General features: G+C 42.4%; 1 protein-coding gene across 1 annotated transcript; it reads right to left on the bottom strand.

The window, feature by feature from the left end:
- Window positions 1-6,326: 6,326 nt before the first annotated feature.
- IFIT2 (interferon induced protein with tetratricopeptide repeats 2) lies at window positions 6,327-14,791 on the bottom strand. The gene is made up of 2 exons (XM_086378484.1): window positions 14,312-14,791; window positions 6,327-9,250 (listed from the first exon to the last, which is right to left on the bottom strand). Exons 1-2 carry the CDS (start codon window positions 14,314-14,316, stop codon window positions 7,864-7,866), a joined length of 1,392 nt encoding a protein of 463 aa, XP_086234610.1. The 5' UTR covers window positions 14,317-14,791; the 3' UTR covers window positions 6,327-7,863.
- Between the last annotated feature and the right edge of the window lie 8,903 nt (window positions 14,792-23,694).

The following is a 23,694-nucleotide window of genomic DNA, read 5'->3' as shown; positions in this document are numbered from 1 at the left end:
TGGCTCAGGCGCCTCTATGCTTAGTCTCTCAGTCGTGTTTGGCTCTTTGTGACCCCATGAACCATAGCCCACCAGACTCCTCTGTCCATGAGAATTCTCCAGGCAAGAATACTAGAGTGGGTTGCCATTCCCTTCTCCAGGGGATTTTCCCCACCCTTGGATGAAACCCAGGTCTCCTGCATTGCATGCAAATTCTTTATCATCTGAGCCACCTGGATTTAATTCAGTGTGTTATTTACTATCTCTGGGATTATCCATGAATCAAATCACTGAGCCTGAGTCCCCCCCGCCCCCCACCCCCATGCTAACTATAAGAAGCCAAGCCCTGGAATAAACCCTGGGCACTTAGGGTCTCTGAGATCCAAAGCAATCATTCGGTTTTCCCAGCTATAAACTGAGAAATAGTAACACATGTAGTATTGTTGGGTGAGCTGCCTAGCTGATAAATTTAGGTATATATGCTTTGAGCTCTGAAGGAGTAATACCCTGAGAGATTTTTTTAAAAATAGAATTTCCTATGATGTAAATATCCATGAAAAAAGATGGAGGATAATTCTCAAGGCTGATTTGAAGATCAAGGAATGTCAGTTGCCTAGGAGAAAGACTCCTTCTATTCTGAAGCTGCAGGAAGCAGAGGTTCTCGTGTAACAAGACTGACACTTGTTTGTTTTTTTGCACCAATGGGAGCATCATAGAACACTTCAAGTTCAGAGACTGTGTTATGTCCAGCCAAAGTAACCTGCACCTGGGAAAGTATGTAATTTTGTTGGTTGTCTTCCTTAACAATATGTTACACTGGTAGTGATAAAGTAACGTACCTTTATATCTTTTACAGTGTCACCCAGGTAAAAGGGGCTCCTGCATTTGGCCCCGTGCTTTAGAGGGCCCCACACACCACAGACACATAAAACATTTATTTATGTACATTTTCATTTATTTGCTTTTTTGACTGCATCACACAACTGGACTGCCAGGGAATTCCCAACAAACTGTACATTTCAAAAATAACTCATGGTGTCTCTGTTACTGAGAACCTGGTGCTTAATCCTGGCATAGCCAGACATGAAACCCTAAACATCCAGCCCAGGGAAAATGTGTCTCTATCTTTTGCCTTCTTTGCTCAGAGAGAAAGGAAGTTGTGTCATGAAGGTTTCTGTGTTGTGAGGGTGCTGATTTTAGGGATAGACACTATTTTGAACGATAGAAGTGATCAGAAGTCGTTAGATCAGAGAAAAGGCGAATTTATTGAACTGGCCGAAGGCGTCCTCTCATCCCAACTGCAATCTTACAGTATGAAGTTATTTTCCAGGGTAGTTGTACCAGCTGCCCATTTCTTGTTTCTCTTCTTGTTCTTATCCCTGGCTTATGAAGTGCTCGTGAATAAGCATGGTATTTACAACAGCTGCATATGGTAGTTAAATAATATTATGCCTGTTAAGAAATTCATAGTGTACTTAGACTTATACACCTGTAGATTTAGACTTACGCATTGAGTCATATTTTCTTCTGCTTTTAAACTCTTCCTTGGTGCCAACTTGCTGATTAATGGTTCCTGAGAATGGATGTTTAAAAATAAAATCAAGTGGGACCAGATTTTCATACCCACACCCTATCCAGAAAATAGAATATAGAATTTCTCCAACATGTCTCTTGAGAGCAAAAGTAATGATGGTAGTTAAAATTCGAATAATAAGAAGGGCACGACACAGTGCCAACAAATTTAGAGGTTAAAAATAGAAGATGTTGAAAGAAAAGCTTACCTTCTTTATGTACATTTATAATAAGGATGGCTTCCCTAGTGGTTCAGATGGTAAAAGGATCTGCCTGCAATGCAGGAGACTCGAGTTCAGTCCTTGGTTTGGGAAAATCCCCTGGAGAAGGGAATGGTTACCTACTCCAGTATTCTTGCCTGGAGAATCCCATGGACAGAGGAACCTGGTGGACTGTAGTCCATGGGGTTGGAAAAGAATTGGACACGGCTGAGCGACTAACTAACAACAAGAATACTCATTCTTTTTTTAAACAGTCATATTGAAACATAATTCACATACCATACAATTCACCCATTTTGGAGAAGACTCTTAACAGTCCCTTGAACTGCAAGGAGATCCAACCAGTCCATCCTAAAGGAAATCAGTCCTGAATATTCATTGGAAGGACTGATACTGAAGCTGAAACTCCAATACTTTGGCCACCTGATGCGAAGAACTGACTCACTGGAAAAGACCCTCATTCTGGGAAAGACCGAAGGCAGGAGGAGAAGGGGACCTCAGAGGATAAGATGGCTGGATAGCATCACCAACTCAATGGACATGAGTTTGAGTAGACTCCGGGAGTTGGTGATGGACAGGGAGGCCTGGTGTGCTGCCGTCTCATGGGGTTGCAAAGATGGACATGACTGAGAGACTGAACTGAAACTATACAATTCAGTATTTTATAGAGCTGTACAACCATAACTATAGTCAATTTTAGAGCATTCTCATTACCCCAAAAAGGATACCTACACTTCCTTGCTCTCCCCTCCAGTCTTCCTGGGCTTCCCTGATAGCTCAGATGGTAAAGACTCCACCTGCAATGCAGGAGACCTGGCTTCAATCCCCGGGTTGGGCAGATCCCCTGGAGGAGGGCATTCTTGTTTTCTTGCCTGGAGAATTTCCATGGACAGAGGAGACTGGTAGGCTCCAGTCCATGGGGTCACAAAGAGTGAGACATGACTGAGTGACAAAGCACAGCAACCGGTCCTCCTAGCCCTAGACAATCTACTTCTATCTCTTCACTAAGCTACTTTCTATCTCTTATAATTTGCCGACTCTGGACATTTCATATAAATAGAATCATACAATATGTGACCTTTTGTGAACGGCTTCTTTCATTTTCAGATTTCATCTCTGCTGTAGCATGTACAGTACTTTATTTTTCATTGATGAATAATATTTCACTGTGAAGATATACTTCAATACATCAGTTCATCAGTTGATGGGTCCACCTTTTGGCTGAGGTGAATAACATTGATATAAACATTCATGTTCAGGTTTATGTATGAATGTATGTTTTCATTTCTCTTTGTATACCTAGGAATAAAATGGCTAGGTCATGTGGTAACTCTATGTTTAACCAACTGAGGGACTACTAAACTGTTTTTCCAAAGGCACTGCACCATTTTTACAGTAAAGGTTTTAGTCGGTCTCCCTCTTTGTTGCCTCCTAAGAAGGTGTAGACTACCAGCAATGAGGCAGCTGTGCTGTAAATCATAAGGAAAATTTGCAATTAGACAAATCAAGTTACCTCCTTTCCCAAAAGAGATGATGGGAGAAGTGGTGGGGGAAGGGAGAAGACGGGAGCATATGGTCTCTGGTTGGATCCCACATTTTTCAGGTTGGCATCCCAGGTTGACTGTGCATATAGTAGGGATCCTGACACAGTCCTGTTTATCTTCAGGATTCTCACACTTCCACGCTTCCAGTCGCACCGGACACACATTGTGCACAATTGTGCAGGTCAGTGGACGTGATGGGGAAGAAAGAGGAAAGCGCTGTGAAAAAGGGGGCTGGGGACCGAGGTAACTGTAATTACTAAGTAATTGGCATTACTAAGAACCCAGATCAGGATAAGAGACATTCTCCTCAGTCAGTCCTTGGTATTGGAGGAGAGGGAGATGCACTGAGAGATGTGGTCAAGGGGCAGGGAATTAAAGTAATTCCAATTAATGTGTTTCTGTTTGTTATTCGTGGATAGTGAGATTTCAAGAAACATGAATTATATATGTAATTTTGTTGATTGTTTTCCGATCATTTCTTTCAGCTTTAAGTCCTCAAATAAATATTAAGTGTAACATGACATATGTCTCTTCTCTACCCTTCCTTCCTTTTTTCTTTTGGGGCTTCTGCTGTAGCAAAGGTTTTGGTGGCATGACTTGCGAGGACGAGGTTACAGATACCCGGTGTGCCTTCTTTAGCACTATACAGATGCCAGGGTTCCTCTCTCAAGGTCCGTGTGCCTGCCCATCTTACCTTCCACTAAGAACACTCCCAGTTCTTCCCCCCCAGGCACCATGCTGCTGCTGCTGTTGCTGCTAAGTCGCTTTAGTCGTGTCCGACTCTGTGTGACCCCATAGACGGCAGCCCACCAGGCTCCTCCGTCCCTGGGATTCTCCAGGAAAGAACACTGGAATGGGTTGCCATTTCCTTCTCCAATGCATGAAAGTGAAGTCGCTCAGTCCTGTCCGACTCTTAGCGACCCCATGGACTGCAGCCTACCAGGCTCCTCCATCCATGGGATTTTCCAGGCAAGAGTACTAGAGTGGGGTGCCCCTGATAATAAGTTACTCAGGCCAAGTAAGCTAAAACCTTCTTTTGAAATGGTTACTTGTCCAGTCAGTCCAATGGAATGAGTTTACCTTTGCAGCTGATGTGAATTGTATTTTCCATCAGAAGCCTTTTGACAAACAAAGATTTCACCGCTTCATGTTTCTTTCTATTCTTTACTTAACAGGAAAAATTCTCCCACATGTGTTTAGATTGCCTCCAGGATGGGGCCTGAAACAGAACTGGAGATACTTCCTCATTTCTCCTAGTGGACATCAGAAAAGGAGAGAGAACATGGATGGAACACAAGATGTAACAAGATCTGCTTCTGTGGAGGGCAGGGTAGGGTGTTTATGTACACAAAGGTACCTCATGGTGGTGTCAGGATGTAAGATAAAGCCCTGGACTCTAAAAGCTGTAGGGAAAAATGTTTGTTCTGATATTCAGTGAAAAGATTGTTGAAAGGTTGCTGCTGTGAGCTATGTGTTACTCTGGGATTTGTGACCTCCAGAGGATTTCGATCTGGGGTCAGAGATGAGGCTTGACTACTTGGAGCTTTTTTGTGTAGCAAAGTTTTATTAAAATATAATAGAGATAGGGAAAGCTTCTGACATAGACATCAGAAGGGGAAAGAAAGAGTGCCCCTTTGCTAGTTTTTAGCAAGGTGTTTTATGTCTGTTAGAAAACTATTAATCAGATAAGAGAGACACCTCAAGGCTGAGGGAGTTTCACCAGGCCCCTCTCCCACAATATGCCTTTTGAGATAGGATGGCCGTAAAAAAAATTGACAGGAATACTGGTTTGTGAAGCTATCATCAGCCCAAGGTGTGAGAAGAGAAAAAAATGTAGTCTTAGGTGGAACCATTTTGCAGAAAGGCAAATTCCAAAACAAATACATGGTTTCATTAACATAGTTTAAGAAAAACCTTTCCATAAGAAAAACGCATTGGTTAGCTCAAAGCGGAACCAAGTGTTGTCAACACAGAATTAAAAGAGGCCTTGTGTGTGTGTGTGTGTGTGTGTGTGTGTGTGTGTGTGTGTAGAGAAGGAAAAAACCAGCCGCAGCTTGCAGTTTATTTCCTCCTGCCACTTGGGGACCTCTGTCCTTCCTGCCTATTATCCCCGCAATGTTAGACCAGTCTGTGTTAGTTGGAACCAGTTCGTGCCCAGTGTAACATTGCATTTCTCAGTAGCTGAGTCTGGAAGATTTAAGGTACAGCCAAATTTCAGAAAAACCAGAACACACCTTTATGTTTGATCACATCTAAGGTATTTATTAATTAATGATTTTTCAGGCATCCACACTATGTATATTGAGGATCTCAAGTGCACACTACACTATTTTTAATACAAAAGATATTCACTATACTGTGCATAAAATCTCCAAGACTTATTTATCTACTTGTTGTAAGTTTATACCTTTAAACTACATCTCTCCTATTCCCCCACATCCAGCCCCTGGTAACTACCATCTAAATTTAATTCCAACAGGCAATCATTTTGCAACCCAGAGGGTGATTGATAGTCTCTTGCTGGGTCACCTGACTGTTTTGGTTCACACCAACCTTGATGTCTATCCCTGGTCATTCAGTATTTACCCAGAAAATCCCAATTGCCCCAGGCATACCATGACTTTCATGGTTTCCCTGAAGACTTTCAGGATTAAATGGAGTTTTATATCACCTAATACACAACATTTCTAATGGGGGGAACCTCCATTATTGACGACATTTCCCAGAAACGAGCACTAGGTCCTTAATCACCAAATAATTCCCCTGTCCTGCTGCTTCCCTATCGTTTTGAATCTGGGCTCATCAAAGCAACTGAGTTCATCAAAGCAAGTCTTTGTGTTGCAAAGAAATTTTCTCCATATGATTATAATCTACAAGGACAAAGCAGCATTCTTCTCTCCTTCCCTTTTGCCTACTCTTTCCCTCTCCCTCCTGGTAAGACATCTTTCCATACACATTTCCCCCCCTTTCTTTTTATTCAAACCTCCATGGACAAATTTAAGAGTCAGAATTTTTTCTCTTTTTTATTTTTTTAATTATGAAAGATTATAACACATCTATAGGAGACTTGGAAAATACAGAACAAGATTACATATAGTTTCACTATATATTACAATTATTTTTCAAGCAGATAAGATTTTTTAGTTGGAGTGTCAATATCAAATTCTCAAAAATTAAAAGAATGAATATACAGAGAATAGAAGCATATAGTAGACCTGAAGAGCACTATGAACCAATTCAAGATATTTTAAAGAAAAGCATTATTTTGGTTTCTAGCGTATTGTACAGAATCTACCTTTTTTACCCTCACTTGCTGTGTTGTGGTTACAGGGAGGACAGAGAAGGGGGAAACCTCCCTGCCTGCTTCCTGAAACACTTGTACTCTGGTCACCTGACCCCACTTCTAGCTATATTCCTTCCAGATTTGATGTTCTCTGCTCTCCAGTTTTGATGTTCTCTGCTCTCTCTTTTTTTTAAAAAAAAAAAAACACCTCTTTCCTCCCTTCAGTTAATGGGACGCTTGAACTCATGTTGTATAGAGTTTGTATAAACAGTCCTAGATTAAGACTTGTCTGGGGAGGCGAGGCAGAAGGCAGAAAGAAGGGAGAGAGGACCCCCCAGGCCTCCCTAGGCTTCCATCCCCCAGCCTTTGGATGGACACAGCACTCTAGTGTCTGTACAGGGTGTTGGGAAGGGGAAATTTCTGCTTACCCTTCAGGGTTCTTCTGGCTGATCTAATAATTAAATCGATTCAAGACAAATTAACAGGAGAAACTCTAAGTTAATTTCATACATATGGAGGTCTCCTAGTATACAGCCTAAGAAGTGACCAAAGCTGGCAGCTTTTATACCTTTTAGACAAAGAAATAATAAATTCATGAGAAACTGGCAAGGCAAAGAAACTTGGGCTTGGGTACTAATTAGTGGAGAATCTAAGCAGAGCTGATTTATGTAGCCTTCCCAGCCCTCAATTCCCTACCGCCAGTGACAAGGATGTCTCTCTGCCTCCTGGCATAGTGAAGGTACCTTTCTCATGGGAGATTTATTTCCTGCTCTGAGAGAAGGGTCAGACTTTTCTCAAGTAATAACTTCAAAATAATCAATATTCCATTTTGGCATATTTGAGGGAAGCCTGCCCTGAAATGTATCACAGGACCAACCTGTACAGGATCTAAAATGACTCCAAAGACAGAAAAACATTGCTGAAAGCGACCACAGTGTTATAGGTGTGAGACATCTGACTACTTTATAGAAACATAGCCATGACATCACCCCACAGAGGGAATGCCAATGTTCCCAAGAGGTCAGTTGGGAAATAGTCCCTTTACTGAGCCCCCGGACCTGCCCCCAGTCCAGTCCCCCTCCCAGAACCCAATTCAGATGTTAACACTGGCCCAGCAGAGTTCCTCCCCAACCTTGATCAAGTACTGTGTGGCCAGGGTCTAAGTCCACGCCTGTGCCAATTGTTAAATATTTTGAATACCAACTTGGTGGAGGGGTTTCAGATCTCTCTAGCAGTAGCCCTGTGGGTACCACATTCCACTTCCTCATTCCTCAGCTAAAGATGCTAAAGGGATGAGGTTTCCAGAGTCCAAACACCTCTCAGAGTTTTCCTCTGCTGGCTGCATGTCTTCATTCAGTTCCTGAAGAAACGCCAAGAGATGCAAAGCCTTAGGATCCGCTCTGTTTTTCGAGAGCTTGATATCGGCAAATCTTTGCAGTTTGTTTTTCATTTTTTCTCCTTCCTTCGACCCCTGGTTTATTTTCACACCCTGTGTGAAATGGTGGATGGCCTTGTCTTCACACTTCCTCTGGTACAGCTGAAAGTTGCCGTATCGCAGGTGGAGCACTTGTTTGGCTACGGGAGGAAGCTCTTTGCTGAATTCTTTTTGAAAGTAATACTCTGCTTCTTCATACTGACCGACTTGTGCATGGAGGCAGGCGAGATAGGAGCCGATACGGAAGAAATTTCCATTACTCTCATCAGCTCTCTTTAAATGATCTATAGCATGTCTTACTAATTTCTGTAATTCCTCTCTCTCCCCGCCCATTTTCTCTACTTCCAGGACTTTGGCCCTATAGTAGCACCCAATATGGCAATGCAGGTAGATGTTGTTGGGCATGCATGTTAGAGCCTTTCTCAGGAGTTCTATAGCAAGGTCCAAGTCACCTTTTCTTCGATACAGCTTTGCTGCCCCTCGAATCACATCTGTGGCCAATGGGGCTTTTTCCAGAGCTTCTTCAACTAATCTCTCTCCTTCATCTTTTTTATTCATCTTTTGAAGTTTCAGGGCCAGGAGGACTTTGACATACTGGTTGTCAGGATTCAGCCGAATGGCTTGCCTCAAAGGGTTAATGGGGTTCTGAGATGGTGGCTGGTTATCCAGCCGGTAGCTCGCGATGGCCAGTCCAGAGGCGAACTCTGGGTTCTTGGGGTTCTTCTCCAGAGCCTTCTCAAAACACACCTTGGCCCTTTCATTTTGGTTTCTTCCACACTTTAACCGTGTCCACCCTTCTTCACAGTCCAGCTCAGGACTCTCAATTCTGTAGGGGCTGGAAAACTTCTGGCAGACTCGTTTCACTTTGTCTACATAAAGCTGAGCATCTGCGAACCTTCCCAGGTGATAGTAGACCCAGGCGTGGTTTCCCCAGGTGACCAGGCTTCTGACTTCCGCCTGGTCAGCGTGCTCTCGCTGGATGAACTCTTCGGCTTGCCGCAAGCATTCCAGGGCTGCCTGATGCTGGCCTCTGCGGTGTTTTATGAAGGCCTGTATGTTGCACATCGTGGCTTTGAATTCGCTGTTCTGAAACTCAGTCTGGTGACACACTCTGTCTTCAAAATCATCCAAAGAATGTTCTCCCTCTACCAAGTTCCAGGTGAAATGGCTCTTGAGCTGCTGAAGACTATGCTCCAAGGAGTTCTTTGTGGTCTCACTGTGAAGGAAAAACAGAAATGAACATTCTAAGACATAGCACAGATTTACCCACGAGAAAAGGGGAGCATGACAAATAGGATTCTCCTTCTCCTTAACAGTGTTAACTCCAATAAAAAAGAAGAGTATCCTTTCCTTGGACTTCACTGATGGTCCAGTGGTAAGCCTCCACACTTCTACTGCAGGGGGCATCTGCAGCCTGATCCCTGGTCAGGGAACTAATCCCATGTTGTGTGTAGCGCAGCCAAAAAAGAAAAAAAAAAAAAGAATATCCTTTCTTTTTTTTTTTTTTTCCAGTCTTGGTATATGTGTTAAATACACAAGGAAGCAGAAATGGGGTGATCACAGGCAGCAGAAAAATTAGGAAGGGACTTCCCCGGGGGTCCAGTGGTTAAGAATCTGCCTTCCACATTGAAACATGTATAATATCATATAAGAAGCGAATCGCCTGTCCAGGTTCAATGCAGGATACAGCATGCTTGGGGCTGGTGCACTGGGATGACCCATGGTATGGGGAGGGAGGTGGGAGGGGGGTTCAGGATGGGGAACACGTGTACACCCGTGGCGGATTCATTTATGTTGATGTATGGCAAAACCAATACAATATTGTAAAGTAATTAGCCTCCAATTAAAATAAATAAATTTAAATTAAAAAAAAAAAGAATCTGCCTTCCAATGCAGGGGACACAGGCTTGATCCCTGGTCAGGGAACTAAGAGCCCATGTGCCCTGGGGCAACACAGAGCCCTCAGGTCACAATTAGAGAGAAGCCTGCGTGCTGCACGAAGAGCCCTACCAACACAGTCAACAGTAAAATGAATAAATATTAAAAAAAAAAAAAAAAGAATTAGGGAGAGGGCAGTGGGCAGGAATCTGAGTCTGAGGCTAGTCTTTCCTGAAAAAGGGAATTTTTATTAGGAATGCTGGCTCTTGGCTTTCTGCGAGGGTCTCTACATGCATGTGTGCATGCTAAGTCACTTTTATGCTTTGTGACCCTATGGACTGTAGCTCACCAGACTTCTCTGTCCATGGGATTCTCCAGGGAAGAAACCAGAGTCGGTTGGCATGCCCTCCTCCAGGGGATCTTCCCGACCCAGGGATTGAACCTGCATCTCTTACATCTATTGCATTGGCAGGCAGTTTCTTTCTTTACCACTAGTGACATCTGGGAAGCCCAAGGGTCTCTACAGGAGCAGCCAAATCTTTGGTAACTGATTTCAGGTTTGATTTTATATAGTTTTAAAGAAGTAATAGTCAAAATAGAAAACTTTGGAAAAAAAGAGAATATAGACTGTCAAAATAATAAAAGAACCAAACAAAACCAATTTGATAAAAGCTCCAAAAGTTTGGCTAGACAAAGAAAATCAGTTAAGGATTTACAACAAGCTCACATAATTAGACAGGAAACATGAAGTAATAAAAATAAAAAAAGACAAAGTAGGGAGAACTAAAGAATTTAAAACATCGAAGAGAAAATAGAGTTGAAGTTCAGAAGCACGATAAGGATGTCCTTATTAAAACAATAAAGAACTATAAAACTATACAGTTGAAATTTCAAAGTAAGTGCTAGGTAAGAAGGAAATACAGAAACAAAGAGCCATTCAATGTGTTACTTCTTTGGCAATTCCTTTTCTTAAAATGTTTCACTGATTTGATTTATTAATAATTTTGTACTTGTTTTAATTTTCCTTTGAAATTTAACTTTGACCCTCCTATGGTTTGCTTTTGAAGGAGTTTAGAACAAGTCTTCCCAAAATGTGCCATTTTGGCAAGTGGACTGTTTTGAGTGGAAAGCAATCAAGACCCAGTAGATTCAGTGCAGGAGACATAAGAGACACAGGTTCGATCCCTGGGTCAGGAAGATCCCCTGAATGAGAGCATGGGAACCCACTCCGATATTCTTGCTTGGAGAATCCCATCATGTACAGAGGAGCCTGGTGGGTTACAGTCCATAGGGTGGCAAAGAGTCAGACACTCCTGAAGCAACTATGCACAGACATACACTTTAGTAAAAGAGCAAGCAGGGGGCTACAGGAGTGTCATGGGCAGCTAGCATCTTTCATTATGGGAAATGTTCTTTCTCCTTGAGGGTGCCTTTGCAACTCTTCTGAAAAGATTTTTTTTACTCCTTTGTGTTAGTCCACTAAATAAACAAACAAGTAAATAAATAAGCAAAAACCAACCAACAGAAACAGCAATCAAATAAAATCCCTATCTTGAGTAAATTTGGAAAAGAGTAGGTTAAAAATCATTCATTACCTAAAATTGTTTTCAATGTTGTCTATGTATTAGGGTCCCTGAAATGTTGTTTATTCTCACTTAAAAATTTTTTCATGATATACATTAATCAGTTCTCATATCAGAAGCTGATATTCTATATATTATGGATTCTGACATAGACAACCAATAGAAATCTGGGAAGTCTTGTTATGTGGCAAGGATCACTTTTGAAATAATCGTCTAAATGGAAGATAATAGTCCTTCATTTTTTCCTACTCTCTATCTTTCACTTTTTATACCTCCCCTCAGTTTGATTAGACCAGGGCCAGGTACCCAGATTCAAGTGGAAGCTGGAAATGGAACTGAGAGGGAGTCAGTGAGTCTTCATACATTAAGAAGAGTTCTGTGCATGCTGGGGTTTGATGGTGGACAAGTTCCGTACAACCTGCTGTAGAAAGAATGACCCAGATACACGTGGAGAAGACTCAGTGACTGGGTCCCCCAAGCTCACCAGTGTCCTAGTCTAGTCTCCTGGGGTCATTAGATCCTGTGCATGGGTTCTCTGCACCATTCTAGGAACTTTAAATCAGTTCCTGCTCATTTCTGTTACTTGTAACAAATGGAGCTATAATTACCCAAGCAGAATAAACAAAAACTAGGAGGGAAAATGGGTAGGAGTTACTGCTTAGGGAAAAACTCTTCTTTTCAAAGCCTTCTGTACATGGGGTTCTCCAGGCAAGAACACTGGAGTAGGTTGCCATGCCCTCCTCCAGGGCATCTTCTTGAACCAGGGATCAGGAAGATCTTAGTGAAGATCAGGGTTGTCTGAGGCTGTTGATGTAACACAGGGAATGTGAGCCAGGAGAGAGCCTCACTTGCTATCTGACCTTGTAATGACACCAGCCTCTCCTTGCAAAGTTTATGTCCAATCTGGTCTCTCTTCCTTCTTAGTGAGGTTATGGGAAGATTCTCTTACTTAGCACATGGGTTCTTTAGCTCCTTTCTCATTGTGTACAGGAGCAGAGAGAGTGAATACAGTTGAGATTATCTCTCACATACAATACATATAGTCAACTCTACATTTACAAGATAAATACATTTAATATATACATGTATGTTAAATTCTTTTGAGTAGTCATTCAAAAGGCATCCAATTTTATTGTGTGGTTTTGAGTTTTTATTTCTACTGGTAAATTAGAACCTGGTCCCAGATCCTTGCATCCTGAACTCAGACTTGTGAGATTTGTGCCCCTGATGCCCCTAGAAATTCCAAGTATTTACACAGCAAACAATTTCTCCCCTTGCTTCTTGTCTGAATGAAAGCCACAGTCCCACTGTCTGCCAGGCTCAGAGCCAGTGCTGCCCCCACATTGTCTTAGAGCAGTACCAGCACCACCAGGGTGGGGTTGGGGGTGGGGGAGCCTATTAGAAACGCACAGGCTTGGATCTCAAGCCAGACCTACCAAGTCAGAGTCTTGGGGTTTGGGGAGGTTAGTATTTGAGCTCAAGTATCAGTCTTTAACAAGCTTTCTGTGAATCTTACTCAGGCTCAAGTTTGAGCCTTACACATTCTCTTACACCACAGGAGCAATGCCCAATAACAATCCCTGTAGCTAAAGAATCAAAGGAAATGAGAAAATGAACTGATGGGTCAGTATTATTATGGGAAAGATTCTAAGAGAAGGACATGCTAAAATTCTAAGAAACAGGAAGAAAGTTTCTAAAAATTCTGAATTACTATAGAAACTGACATCTGGAAGTATCTCAAACTATTATTTTCTTCCTATCAGGCAGAGGTGCAAACTAGCAGAAAAAATATATTTCCTCTAGGAAGTAAGTACCAGGGCTGGTATCCCTAGATTCTGGAGCTCCTAGGACTGAGGCTTAGCTATCCAGTCTGACTTCTTGACCCTTAAACTGGAGAAAATAGAATAGAAAGCTTTCTTCCTACTCACTGTGGGAACTCTTCCTCCCCAGGGAAATCTGATGTTTCTGAAATATGAGAAGATTTTAGAAGTGGGGACTGTTTTCCCCAAGCAGTTTATCTCCAATTCTTATGTCAGGTAGGAGGATGCTAGCCAGTCAGTAGCATTTTGGGGTGAAAATATTTGTTATTTTGCCAGCCTTAATACAAATCTGAGATGCATGAATACATTAAAAATGTTCCACCTTAGCATGAAGTGAGGTTGCTACCCTGAGTACATTTTTAACAGTATCTGCTAAAAAGAGACATGTCTCACTGTGGTTATATATATGTTTTCTTTTCCCTCATATTTCTTCTGATTTTTGCTTCATGTATCTTTGCTTCTTTGTTGTTAGGTATCTAATGGTTTATGATTATCTTCTTTGTGAAGTATACCTTTTATCATTAAAAATATTCATTTTTATGAAACAAAGTTGCATTTAAAATAAATGAAAAACATTTAGATCATTAAAAAACAATCTTATTAAAAGCCCCTCACTTATTCCTTTGGATAAGAAACACAGGGCAGTCTACAGGAGCAATTTCTCTAGATGGATCTTTAAGTGCAGCACCTGCCTGCTTTAATCTCTCTCCTTCTGCCCCTCCCTTCCTGCCTCATTGTTCTCCAGCCTCAATTCTCAGCTTCCCGGTGAGAATTCCTGCAGGAAACTTGACGGTGTGAGGCAGAAATAATTTAGGAGTAAACAAGCCAACACCCTAAAGACCTACAGAAGATAGAAGAGTGTAAGGCTGTAATCAAATACTAAGGCAAAACAACCTAGAAATTTGTCTTTTAGGAGCATGGCTATTGACAATTCAGCTTCCACAACAAGAAGGATTGGGCATTTTCACCACAATCAGAGAAGAGAGAGTCTTTTACCTCATGATTGCCGTGCACTTCTCAGCTGTTCTGAAAGACTGCAGTTCGGGATTCTGCGCTCTTCAGAAATCTTCCTCCTCTGCTTCAGTGGAATGTTAAGAGACTTATATATGAATGCATTACCAGATTCCTTTGCCAAAATAGACTTTAGGAAAGAGAAAATGAAACTGCAAACTGAAATTGACAAGACTCTAAGAGGAAATGAATCTTGGGTGCTAAGTGAGAGCCAAACTGATAGGGTGACTTCCTCCCCCTCCCCCTACAGTTAGTCAGAAGTTCTTTGTGAATTGTTTTGATGTGGTAATATCAGCTGCCATCAACGGAAGCTACCAGCTCCAGGAAGGATACTTTTACCAAGTACTCTGCCTCATTATTGGAGAAGGCAATGGCAACCCACTCCAGTACTCTTGCCTGGAAAATCCCATGGACGGAGGAGCCTGGTGCTGCACTCCCTGGGGTTGCTGCGAGTTGGACACGACTGAGTGGCTTCACTTTCACTTTTCACTTTCATCATTGGAGAAGGAAATGGCAACCCACTCCAGTGTTCTTGCCTGGAGAATCCCAGGGACGGGGGAGCCTGGTGGGCTGCCTTCTATGGGGTTGTACAGAGTCGGACACGACTGAAGTGACTTAGCAGCTGCCTCATTATTGGAATGTTAACCCATCTTCACTCTGTCCACTATTAACAGCAAGATGACCTGCTGGCCCCTGTGCGTGCTGAGTGTGTGCTAAGTCATTTCAGCCAACTCTTTCCAACCCTATGGACTGTAGCCCGCCAGGCTCCTCTGTCTATGGGGATTCTTCAGGCAAGAATACTGGAGTAGGTTGCCATGCCCTCCTCCAGGGGACCTTCCCGACCCAGGGACCAAACCCACGTCTCTTATGTCTCCTGCATTGGCAGGAGGGTTCTTTACCGCTAGCGCCACTTGGGAAGTCCTGCTGGCCCCTGTGATGAACAGTTATGTAACTTCCACAGGGCAGGGGGGGTTTCTTCTATTTTACTCAGTACTGAATCTCCAGTTCCTGAAGTCATGCCTCCTGGCACATGGCAGGCATTCACAAAGTAGTAGCTGAATGAATGAATATGTGATTGGAACTGTGGGCTCTGATGTCAGTCTGTCTGCATTGGAAACCAGGCTCCATTTATATGTGGAAATTACTGAATGTCTCTGTGTTTTAGTTTCTTCTCCTGTGAAATGAAGACACTGCCACGATCTTGTGGTGTTTGTTGTGAGGATCGAATGGCTTCATACATTAGAATAATGCCTGGAACATAATAAGTGTCAGTGTTTATTATAATTAATAACTAAATCATTAACCAAAGAGACCAGCAAGGAAACTTCGGATGTTTACCTTTTCCAGAGCCTTGGTTTGACATTCCATGATCCATCATGGAATGAATCATTAACCAAAGAAAAACAATTCCTAGCATCTCTACACATTCTTGGCTCTCCTGAGCTCCGCAGTTTGAATCCCCGTGGGTCATCTTAGAATTTAGCATCTGCACACTACAATTTGCAGCCAGAGTGGTTTCTTCTAACAGAGGGAATGTGCTTTATCCTTATGCGTATCCCTAATCATAAAGGAATTACAATGTACGTAGACCCAAGAGGGAAAAGGTAATCACACCAACTGTCTTTGAGGTCAGGAAATTACACAGAGAACAGATGAAACATTCCCAGTAAAACCGAGGTTGCTGAGGCAGGTTATTCAGTTTTGGGGAAAGCATTATTTACGGTGGATTTTTCTGCCTAGGGCAAGGTAAAAGCAGAACCTATGCTTCTTGGAGATTCCCTACCATTTCATTAGGATTACAGCTAAGCTGGTAACCCTTACTTGTAGGTCTCACTCAAGAGTTACAAGTTCTAGTTCTATGTACAAGTTCTGTGATGTATTTATAGAAATGCAGGTCAGATGTACAAGAAATGCTGATCAGGGAACTAGAACACTGTGGCTTTTGTTTTGGTTTTTGGAATTTACATTCAAGAAAACTATAGGATAGAAATGTGTAAGTCTTGTTATAAAGGTCCTGGTTGGGGAGAGGCACAGAGAAAGAACATGCTCACTGTGTTTCAAAGTGTGTAGAGGTGCTGGTTTATTCTTTAGAAATCTGTGTGGCCAGTGCCTGTGTATAATGCTTTCACAACAGGAATGCATCAGCTGAGCTGGCAGCTGGGTTAATTCGAGAACTCACTGAGTGATTGCAAAACAGAAACTGTGAAGAAAATCAGTTCACCTCTAGCAGTATTTCTGTTTTGAAAAAAGTGAGACAGTGAGAGTTCTGGTTACTCAGCTCATTACCAATATTTATGGTTCTGTGTCCTAAAATATGGGCCTAGGGCTGCCTCTGTCTCAGTATAGACTAAGGGAGAGTCCTGATTTGCTGTTCCCAAGAATGAGGAAAGCCACCTTAAGGGGTTGCATCAGCTACAAAGTGGTATAATGCCTTAGTCTGAACACTGTCATCAACCACCAGCCGTATCAGCATCACCTGGGGCCCTGCTAGAAATGCGAATTCTCAGACTCCAGTCCAGACCAAATGAATCAGAAATTCTCAGGTGGAATTCATGGACCAGCAATTCAGGGACCAATTAGATGTAAGGGAAGCCTGGAAAATGTAGTTTCAAACTGGGGACTGCTTTTACCAATGACAACTTCATACTGTGCAAGTGGGAGCACTAATTTGGGTGGGCCGTGAGTACCTTGCTCTGGTCCTAAATACCCACGATGTATCCTTCTTTCCAAACATACTCAGACCTTTCCACGGGAGTCAGCCCTTGGGAATCAAGGCAGTCATTGCACCCAGCTCATGATCAGGGATCTGCTGCCAATGATCTGGGCGTGACTCCTTTCAGTCTGATGATTACAAAACCTAAAAGACTAGATAAGATTAGATAACTCATGTGTACCACATGCAACGGTGGGGCATGATAACTGTAATAAATACTCTCAGTTGAAAGAAAGGGAACATGGAGAAATCTCAGAAGGCGGAAGTCTGTGGCAATGATGACATTCTGATGGGAAGGCATTCTGAAGATCCTCTATCCTGGCAATGGTGGAAGTTTCTTAGTTAGATCCTGATTGTGCTCTCTGATGGGAACAATTCTGCCGTTGTTCTCCATATCCCTGACTCCAGCCTCTGGGAGTTCATTCATTTTCTTTGTTATTCTCACCTCTCCTGCCTTACCTAGGGGTTCTGTTTTCACTTTGTTGGTACCAGAGACTCCTATACTCACATAAAACTTTTGTTGATAGCATTCTAAGGAGAACATTTATCCAAAATATTAATACTCTCAAAGAATGCCTCAGATATTTGTCAATGTTTGGTTCTGAGCATAAAGAGCGTTTGAAAAATATATAATTTCATGGAAGCATTGGTAGGTAAAAGAGAGATGAAAAAGACCACTTAAAGGTACAAAAGACAGCGAGAGTAGTCAGAGGAAATGGGTGGATTGAGTGTTCTCTGCATGGATATGAATTCTTGAAGAAAGTTTTTGAAATTAGTGGTAGGAGCAGTTTCACCTCTCTCCTCAGCTGCCTCCCCCAGTCTGGGCAAAGCTTCACGGGTACTTCACAGATTCCAGCCCATCTGTGCACCTGCTTTTAGACTCCTTTTATGCTTACTACAGCGCTGTAGGCAGAGACCCCAAGATTCATGTGAGGCCCAAGCAATACCAGCTAAGATTGCCCCTCAAAGTCAGGGAAGGTAAGTATCACTATGAAATAAAAAGCCTGGTTCTTGCCTTTCTAGAGTTTACAATCTGATTGCAAGATTAAACTTTCACACATCTGATGACAGAGAGGTGAGCCCTTCAAAACCAAAAAGAACATGGGATGGACAAAGCTAATATTGGGAAATAACGTTAGCATTCTGTACACACTTTTCTGCACTTTCACTTTCTTATTTTTTAAATATATTTTAGCTATAATGTTCTGTATTATTACATTTAGAACTCTTCTTAAAAGTATGGACATGCTGTTTCATGTTATGAAATGTTAATATTGAATAAGTAAGGCCCCTAATGATGGATGTTTGAGTTGTTTTCAGTCCTTTGTTATTATAAACAAAGCTTCATGAACATCCATGTACACATCTTTGCACACACATGCAAATACAGAGTAAATTAATGAGTGAAATTGCTGGGGAAAGATTCACAAATACTTAATAACCATCAACAAATTCCCTCCAGCTATACAATTTCTAATCTCAGTGGCAGTGCATGATACAGCCTGTTTCCAAGTCCTTTTTAGTCTACACTTAGGAAGGGCATTTTCTTTGTTGACCTGAGACAGTCTCCCTTGTAGTGTCGGTGTACTTTGCTCTTAACAAAAGTGACACTGATATCATTTTACATGTCTACCAGCTTTCTTCATTTCCTGTCTGTTCCTGACCTTTGTCCATTTTCCCACTGAGTTTCTTTTCCCTTATTGATAAACAGAAACTATTTCAGCATTAAGGAAATTAGTCCTTTACCTAGTAATGTGTTGAGATAGTATTTTTGTTTGTCGTTTATCTTTTGACTTTCTGAAGTTATCTCTTCCATGAAATATGTTTTTAATGTATATGTAGTAATATTTTATGCCCTTTTGTATTTTTTCGTACTTATACCTTCTAGACCCCATGATTACAAATATCTCAACACTTCGGTAGTAATTTTATGATTTCTACTTTTTAAACATTTAAAACTTTGACGTACATGGAATTTATTTTGGAGTTTAAAGAGTGAGGAAAGAGGACCACCCTGGAGTGACGTTCTAGTCACTAATTCACTCAGCGAATGTTGAATGTATGCTGTATGTCAGGCCGTGTGCAAGTCACTGGGTGACTGAGAGCTGGGAAATCTGGACGACGCAAACTGAGAATAAGCCTGGATCATATAGTCCCAAAGCAAGTCCTTTCCCTCAAAGCAACATTTGTTCAAAATATCTGTGAAAGTGAAAGTGTTACTTGCTCAGTCATGTCCAACTCTTTGCACCCCTACGAACTATAGCCAGCCAGGCTCCTCTGTTCATGGAATTCTCCAGGAAAGAGTACTGGGATGGGTTGCTATTCCCTTCTCCAGGGGATCTTCAAGACCCAGGGATTGAACCTGGGTCTCCCGCATTGCAGCAGATTCTCTATCTTCTGAGCCACCAGAGAAGCCCCCAGAACATCTATATAGCAGAGGAAATGTGATTCTGAATTTCCAGATTTGGATGAGAGAATTTTCAGAACCAGGAAAAAGCAACAGCAAAATGAAATGCCCCACCATTCAGCCGCACTCCTGTGAGGTTTCAGATTCTCTCTCTCCCCCATTAACCTGCCCTTTGTGACCACCACACCAGGCCTTGCTTGCTCTCCCCCCTCTCTCTCTGAAGCCCAGAGGCCTGCTTATGGCCTCTCTAGGGCTTCCTGCTTTTCTGAGTCGTGGGCCCCCCTGCACCCTCTACCATTTCCTTACTGCCCTTCTCAGCCAGAGACGAGGAGGGGTCAAATCTGCCAGGGTTGGAGGCTGGATGGGCCAACAGCCATCAGCTCTTGGGTGCCCTTTCCTAGTCACTTTAGGAGGGAATCTGGAGACTCGCCAACCCACAATGTCTGAGGCATTTTCAGAGTCTGGCAATTCTTCTTAGGTCTAGGATCGGTTTTTCCTACTCAGTTTTAACTTGCTGTAGTGGTGTAGCCCTCTGGGTAATGGCAGATGGTGTGGTCTTTGCACATCTGCTGGCCTCTGAGAGTGGTCACAGTGCAGCGGAGCACTTGTCTCTCCACTGGAGAGAGATCCTTACTGGATTCTTTCTAGAAGCAATACTCTGCCTCACCATACCGATCTGATGTGTAGAGGCAGGCAAGGTCTGAGCAGGTACAGGGGGGTTAATATTCAACTGAACAGCGCCTTTCATAATTTCCTGTAGTTCTCTGTCCTTATTCGTTGAACATTTATTTGGTTTCTGTATTCATCTGATTTTTGCTCTGTAGACAGCATCCAACCTCGGGATGTTAGTCAATGTTGTTTGGCACTGCTTCTAAGTCCTTTTAAGTATCAATGATTCTACAACTGTGTCCAGAGTGCCTTTATTTCAGTAATATTTGGCTGCACCACAGAGTATGTCTGTTGGACTTGGTGTTTTCATCTACTAGCTTGTCTCTTCTGCTTCTTTCTTGATCGGTTGAAGAGTCAGAGCCAGGAGAGTGTTAATGTGCCTGTTATCTGGCTCCGACTTGGTGGCCTGCCTCAGACGGCGAATGGTGATCTCTGTTGGTGCTTTGTCATGCAGACAGTAGAGTGTGTGGGCAGTCCCAGGGAGAATTCTGGGCTGGTGGGTTTCTTTTCCAGAGCCTCTCAAAACACTGCATAGCCTGTTCATAGTACTTTTCTCCCCATTTTAGGAGTGTCCTTCCCTCTTCACAGTCAATCTCAGGACATTCAATTCTATAGGAATTTGTACACTTCTTGCAAAGATTTCCCACCCTGTGGATGTAAATGTCTCCAGTATTCTTGCCTGGGGAATCCCTTGGACAGAAGAGCCTGGTGTGCTACAGTCCATAGGGTCACAAAGAGTCAGACATGACTGAAGTGACTTACCATGCACACATGCACAGATGTAAGTGTGTGCTTCTAGAAGCCTGCCCAGGTGATAGCAGACCCAGGCATAGCTTCCCCAGGTGACCAGATGTCCAATTTTGCCTTGGTGATCCTGTCTGTGCATGATAAATTCCTCTGCTGGTTCTAAGTATTCCAGAGCCACCTGGTATTGGCCTCTGCAGTGTTTAATATAGGCAAACAGATTGTACATGATTGCTTTGAATTCTGTGTTTAAAAACTCTACCTGATCATATCCTCTGTCTTCTAAATCATCTAAGGAGCTTTCTTCACCATGTACATTCCAGGTAAAATGGCATTTCAGTTGTAGAAAGATATTTTCTAAGGAATGTGTGTTGATTTCACAGTAGCTAAGGAAAGTGAACATCTAGGAATGTGAGTAAGCAGATGTACAAAGTAACAGGTTTAAGGCGTAGGCATTGGGCCACTTCTTAGAAGAGGTTAAATATACAGAAGATGTACCGATTTATAGTCCTTCATCTACCTTCACACATAGTAAGATGAACCATGAACCTTGTGGTTTCTTTTGCAGGCTGTTTCAACTTGTCTTGGAGGAGACAGTATTAAGATATTACCTGACAGACAAGACATGGGAGAAGGATAAATTCTTGTACTAATTAGGGAGCTGGCATTCATTCCAGACAACAGTGACTAAAAATTAGCTCAGCAGTCCTTCCCAGATCAATCCATGTGCAAGAGACCATTTTATTCACCAAGATTTGATTCATCCCTAGATTTGATTGAATTCTTTCCATTAGTCTTTCTAAATGCATGCATATCAGTCAGGTGGTCTGTATTCCCATCTCTTTCAGAATTTTCCACAGTTTATTGTGATCCACACAGTCAAAGGCTTTGGCATAGCCAATAAAGCAGAAATAGATGTTTTTCTACAACTCTCTTGCTTTATCAATGACCCAGCAGATGTTGGCAATTTGATCTCTGGTTCCTCTGCCTTTTCTAAAACCAGCTTTAACACCTGAAAGTTTATGATTTACATACTATTGAAGCCTGGCTTGGAGAATTTTGAGCATTACTTTACTAGCGTGTGAGATGAGTGCAATTGTGCAGTAGTTTGAGCATTCTTTGGCATTACCTTTCTTTGGGACTGGAATGAAAACTGATCTTTTCCAGTCCTGTGGCCACTGATGAGTTTTCCAAATTTGCTGGCATATTGAGTGCAGCACTTTCACAGCATCATCTTTTAGGATTTGATGTAGCTCAACTGGAATTCCATCACCTCCACTAGCTTTGTTTGTAGTGATGCTTCTTAAGGTCCACTTGACATCACATTCTAGGGTGTCTAGCTCTAGGTGAGTGATTACACCATCATGATTATCTGAGTTGTAAAGGTCTTTTTTGTACAGTTCTTCTGTGTATTCTTGCCACCTCTTAATATCTTCTGCTTTTGTTAGGTCCAAACCATTTCTGTCCTCTATTGAGTCACTTTTGTATGAAATGTTCTCTTGGTATCTTTAATTTTCTTGAAGAAATCTCTAGTCTTTTCCATTCTATTGTTTTCTTCTATTTCTTTACGCTGCTATAACTTCTCCTTTTTTCGTGACCCTCTGGGGTGGGGCTTAGTTTGTTAGTAGCCCCAGGGTATTATATCACCTCTTCTTATCTCTAAATCCAACCCACTTCCTTATTCAGTTCAGTGGCTCAGTTCAGTTCGATTCAGTCGCTCAGTCCTGGCCGACTCTTTGTGACCCCAGGAATCGCAGCACTCCAGGCCTCCCTGTCCATCACCAACTCCCGGAGTTCACTCAAATTCATGTCCATTGAGTCGGTGATGCCATCCAGCCATCTCATTCTCTGTCATCCCCTTCTCCTGCCCCCAATCCCTCTCAGCATCAGAGTCTTTTCCAATGAGTCAGGTGGCCGAAGTATTATGGAGTTTCAGCTTCAGCATCAGTCCTTGCAAAGAACACCCAGGACTGATCTCCTTTAGAATGGACTGGTTGGATCTCCTTGTAGTCCAAGGGACTCTCAAGAGTCTTTTCCAACATCACAGTTCAAAAGCATCAATTCTTTGGCGCTCAGCTTTCTTCACAGTCCAACTCTCACATCTATACATGACTACTGGAAAAACCATAGCCTTGACTAGATGGACCTTTGTTGGCAAAATAATGTCTCTGCTTTTGAATACGCTATCTAGGTTGGTCATGACTTTCCTTCCAAGGAGTAAGCGTCTTTTAATTTCATGGCTGCAGTCACCATCTACAGTGATTTTGGAGCCCCAAAAATAAAGTTTGACACTGTTTCCACTGTTTCCCCATCTATTTCCCAGGAAGTGATGGGACCAGATGCCATGATCTTCGTTTTCTGAATGTTGAGCTTTAAGCCAACTTTTTCACTCTCCTCTTTCACTTTCCTCAAGAGGCTTTTGAGTTCCTCTTCACTTTCTGCCATAAGGGTGGTGTCATCTGCATATCTGAGGTTATTGATATTTCTCCCGGCAATCTTGATTCCAGCCTGTGTTCTTTCAGCCCAGCGTTTCTCATGATGTACTCTGCATATAAGTTAAATAAGCAGGGTGACAATATACAGCCTTGATGTACTCCTTTTCCTATTTGGAACCAGTCTGTTGTTCCATGTCCAGTTCTAACTGTTGCTTCCTGACCTGCGTACAGGTTTCTCAAGAGGCAGGTGAGGTCGTCTGGTATTCCCATCTCTTTCAGAATTTTCCACAGTTTATTGTGATCCACACAGTCAAAGGCTTTGGCATAGTCAATAAAGCAGAATTGTGACCCCATGGACTGCAGCATGCCAGGCTTCCCCGTCCATCACCAGCTCCTGGAA

Source organism: Bos grunniens, chromosome 26, assembly GCF_055505025.1.
Source record: "Bos grunniens cultivar Pamir isolate PY7600 chromosome 26, Bosgru_T2T1.0, whole genome shotgun sequence".
NCBI lineage: Eukaryota > Metazoa > Chordata > Mammalia > Artiodactyla > Bovidae > Bos > Bos grunniens.
This window is presented reverse-complemented; position numbering and strand designations above follow the sequence as displayed.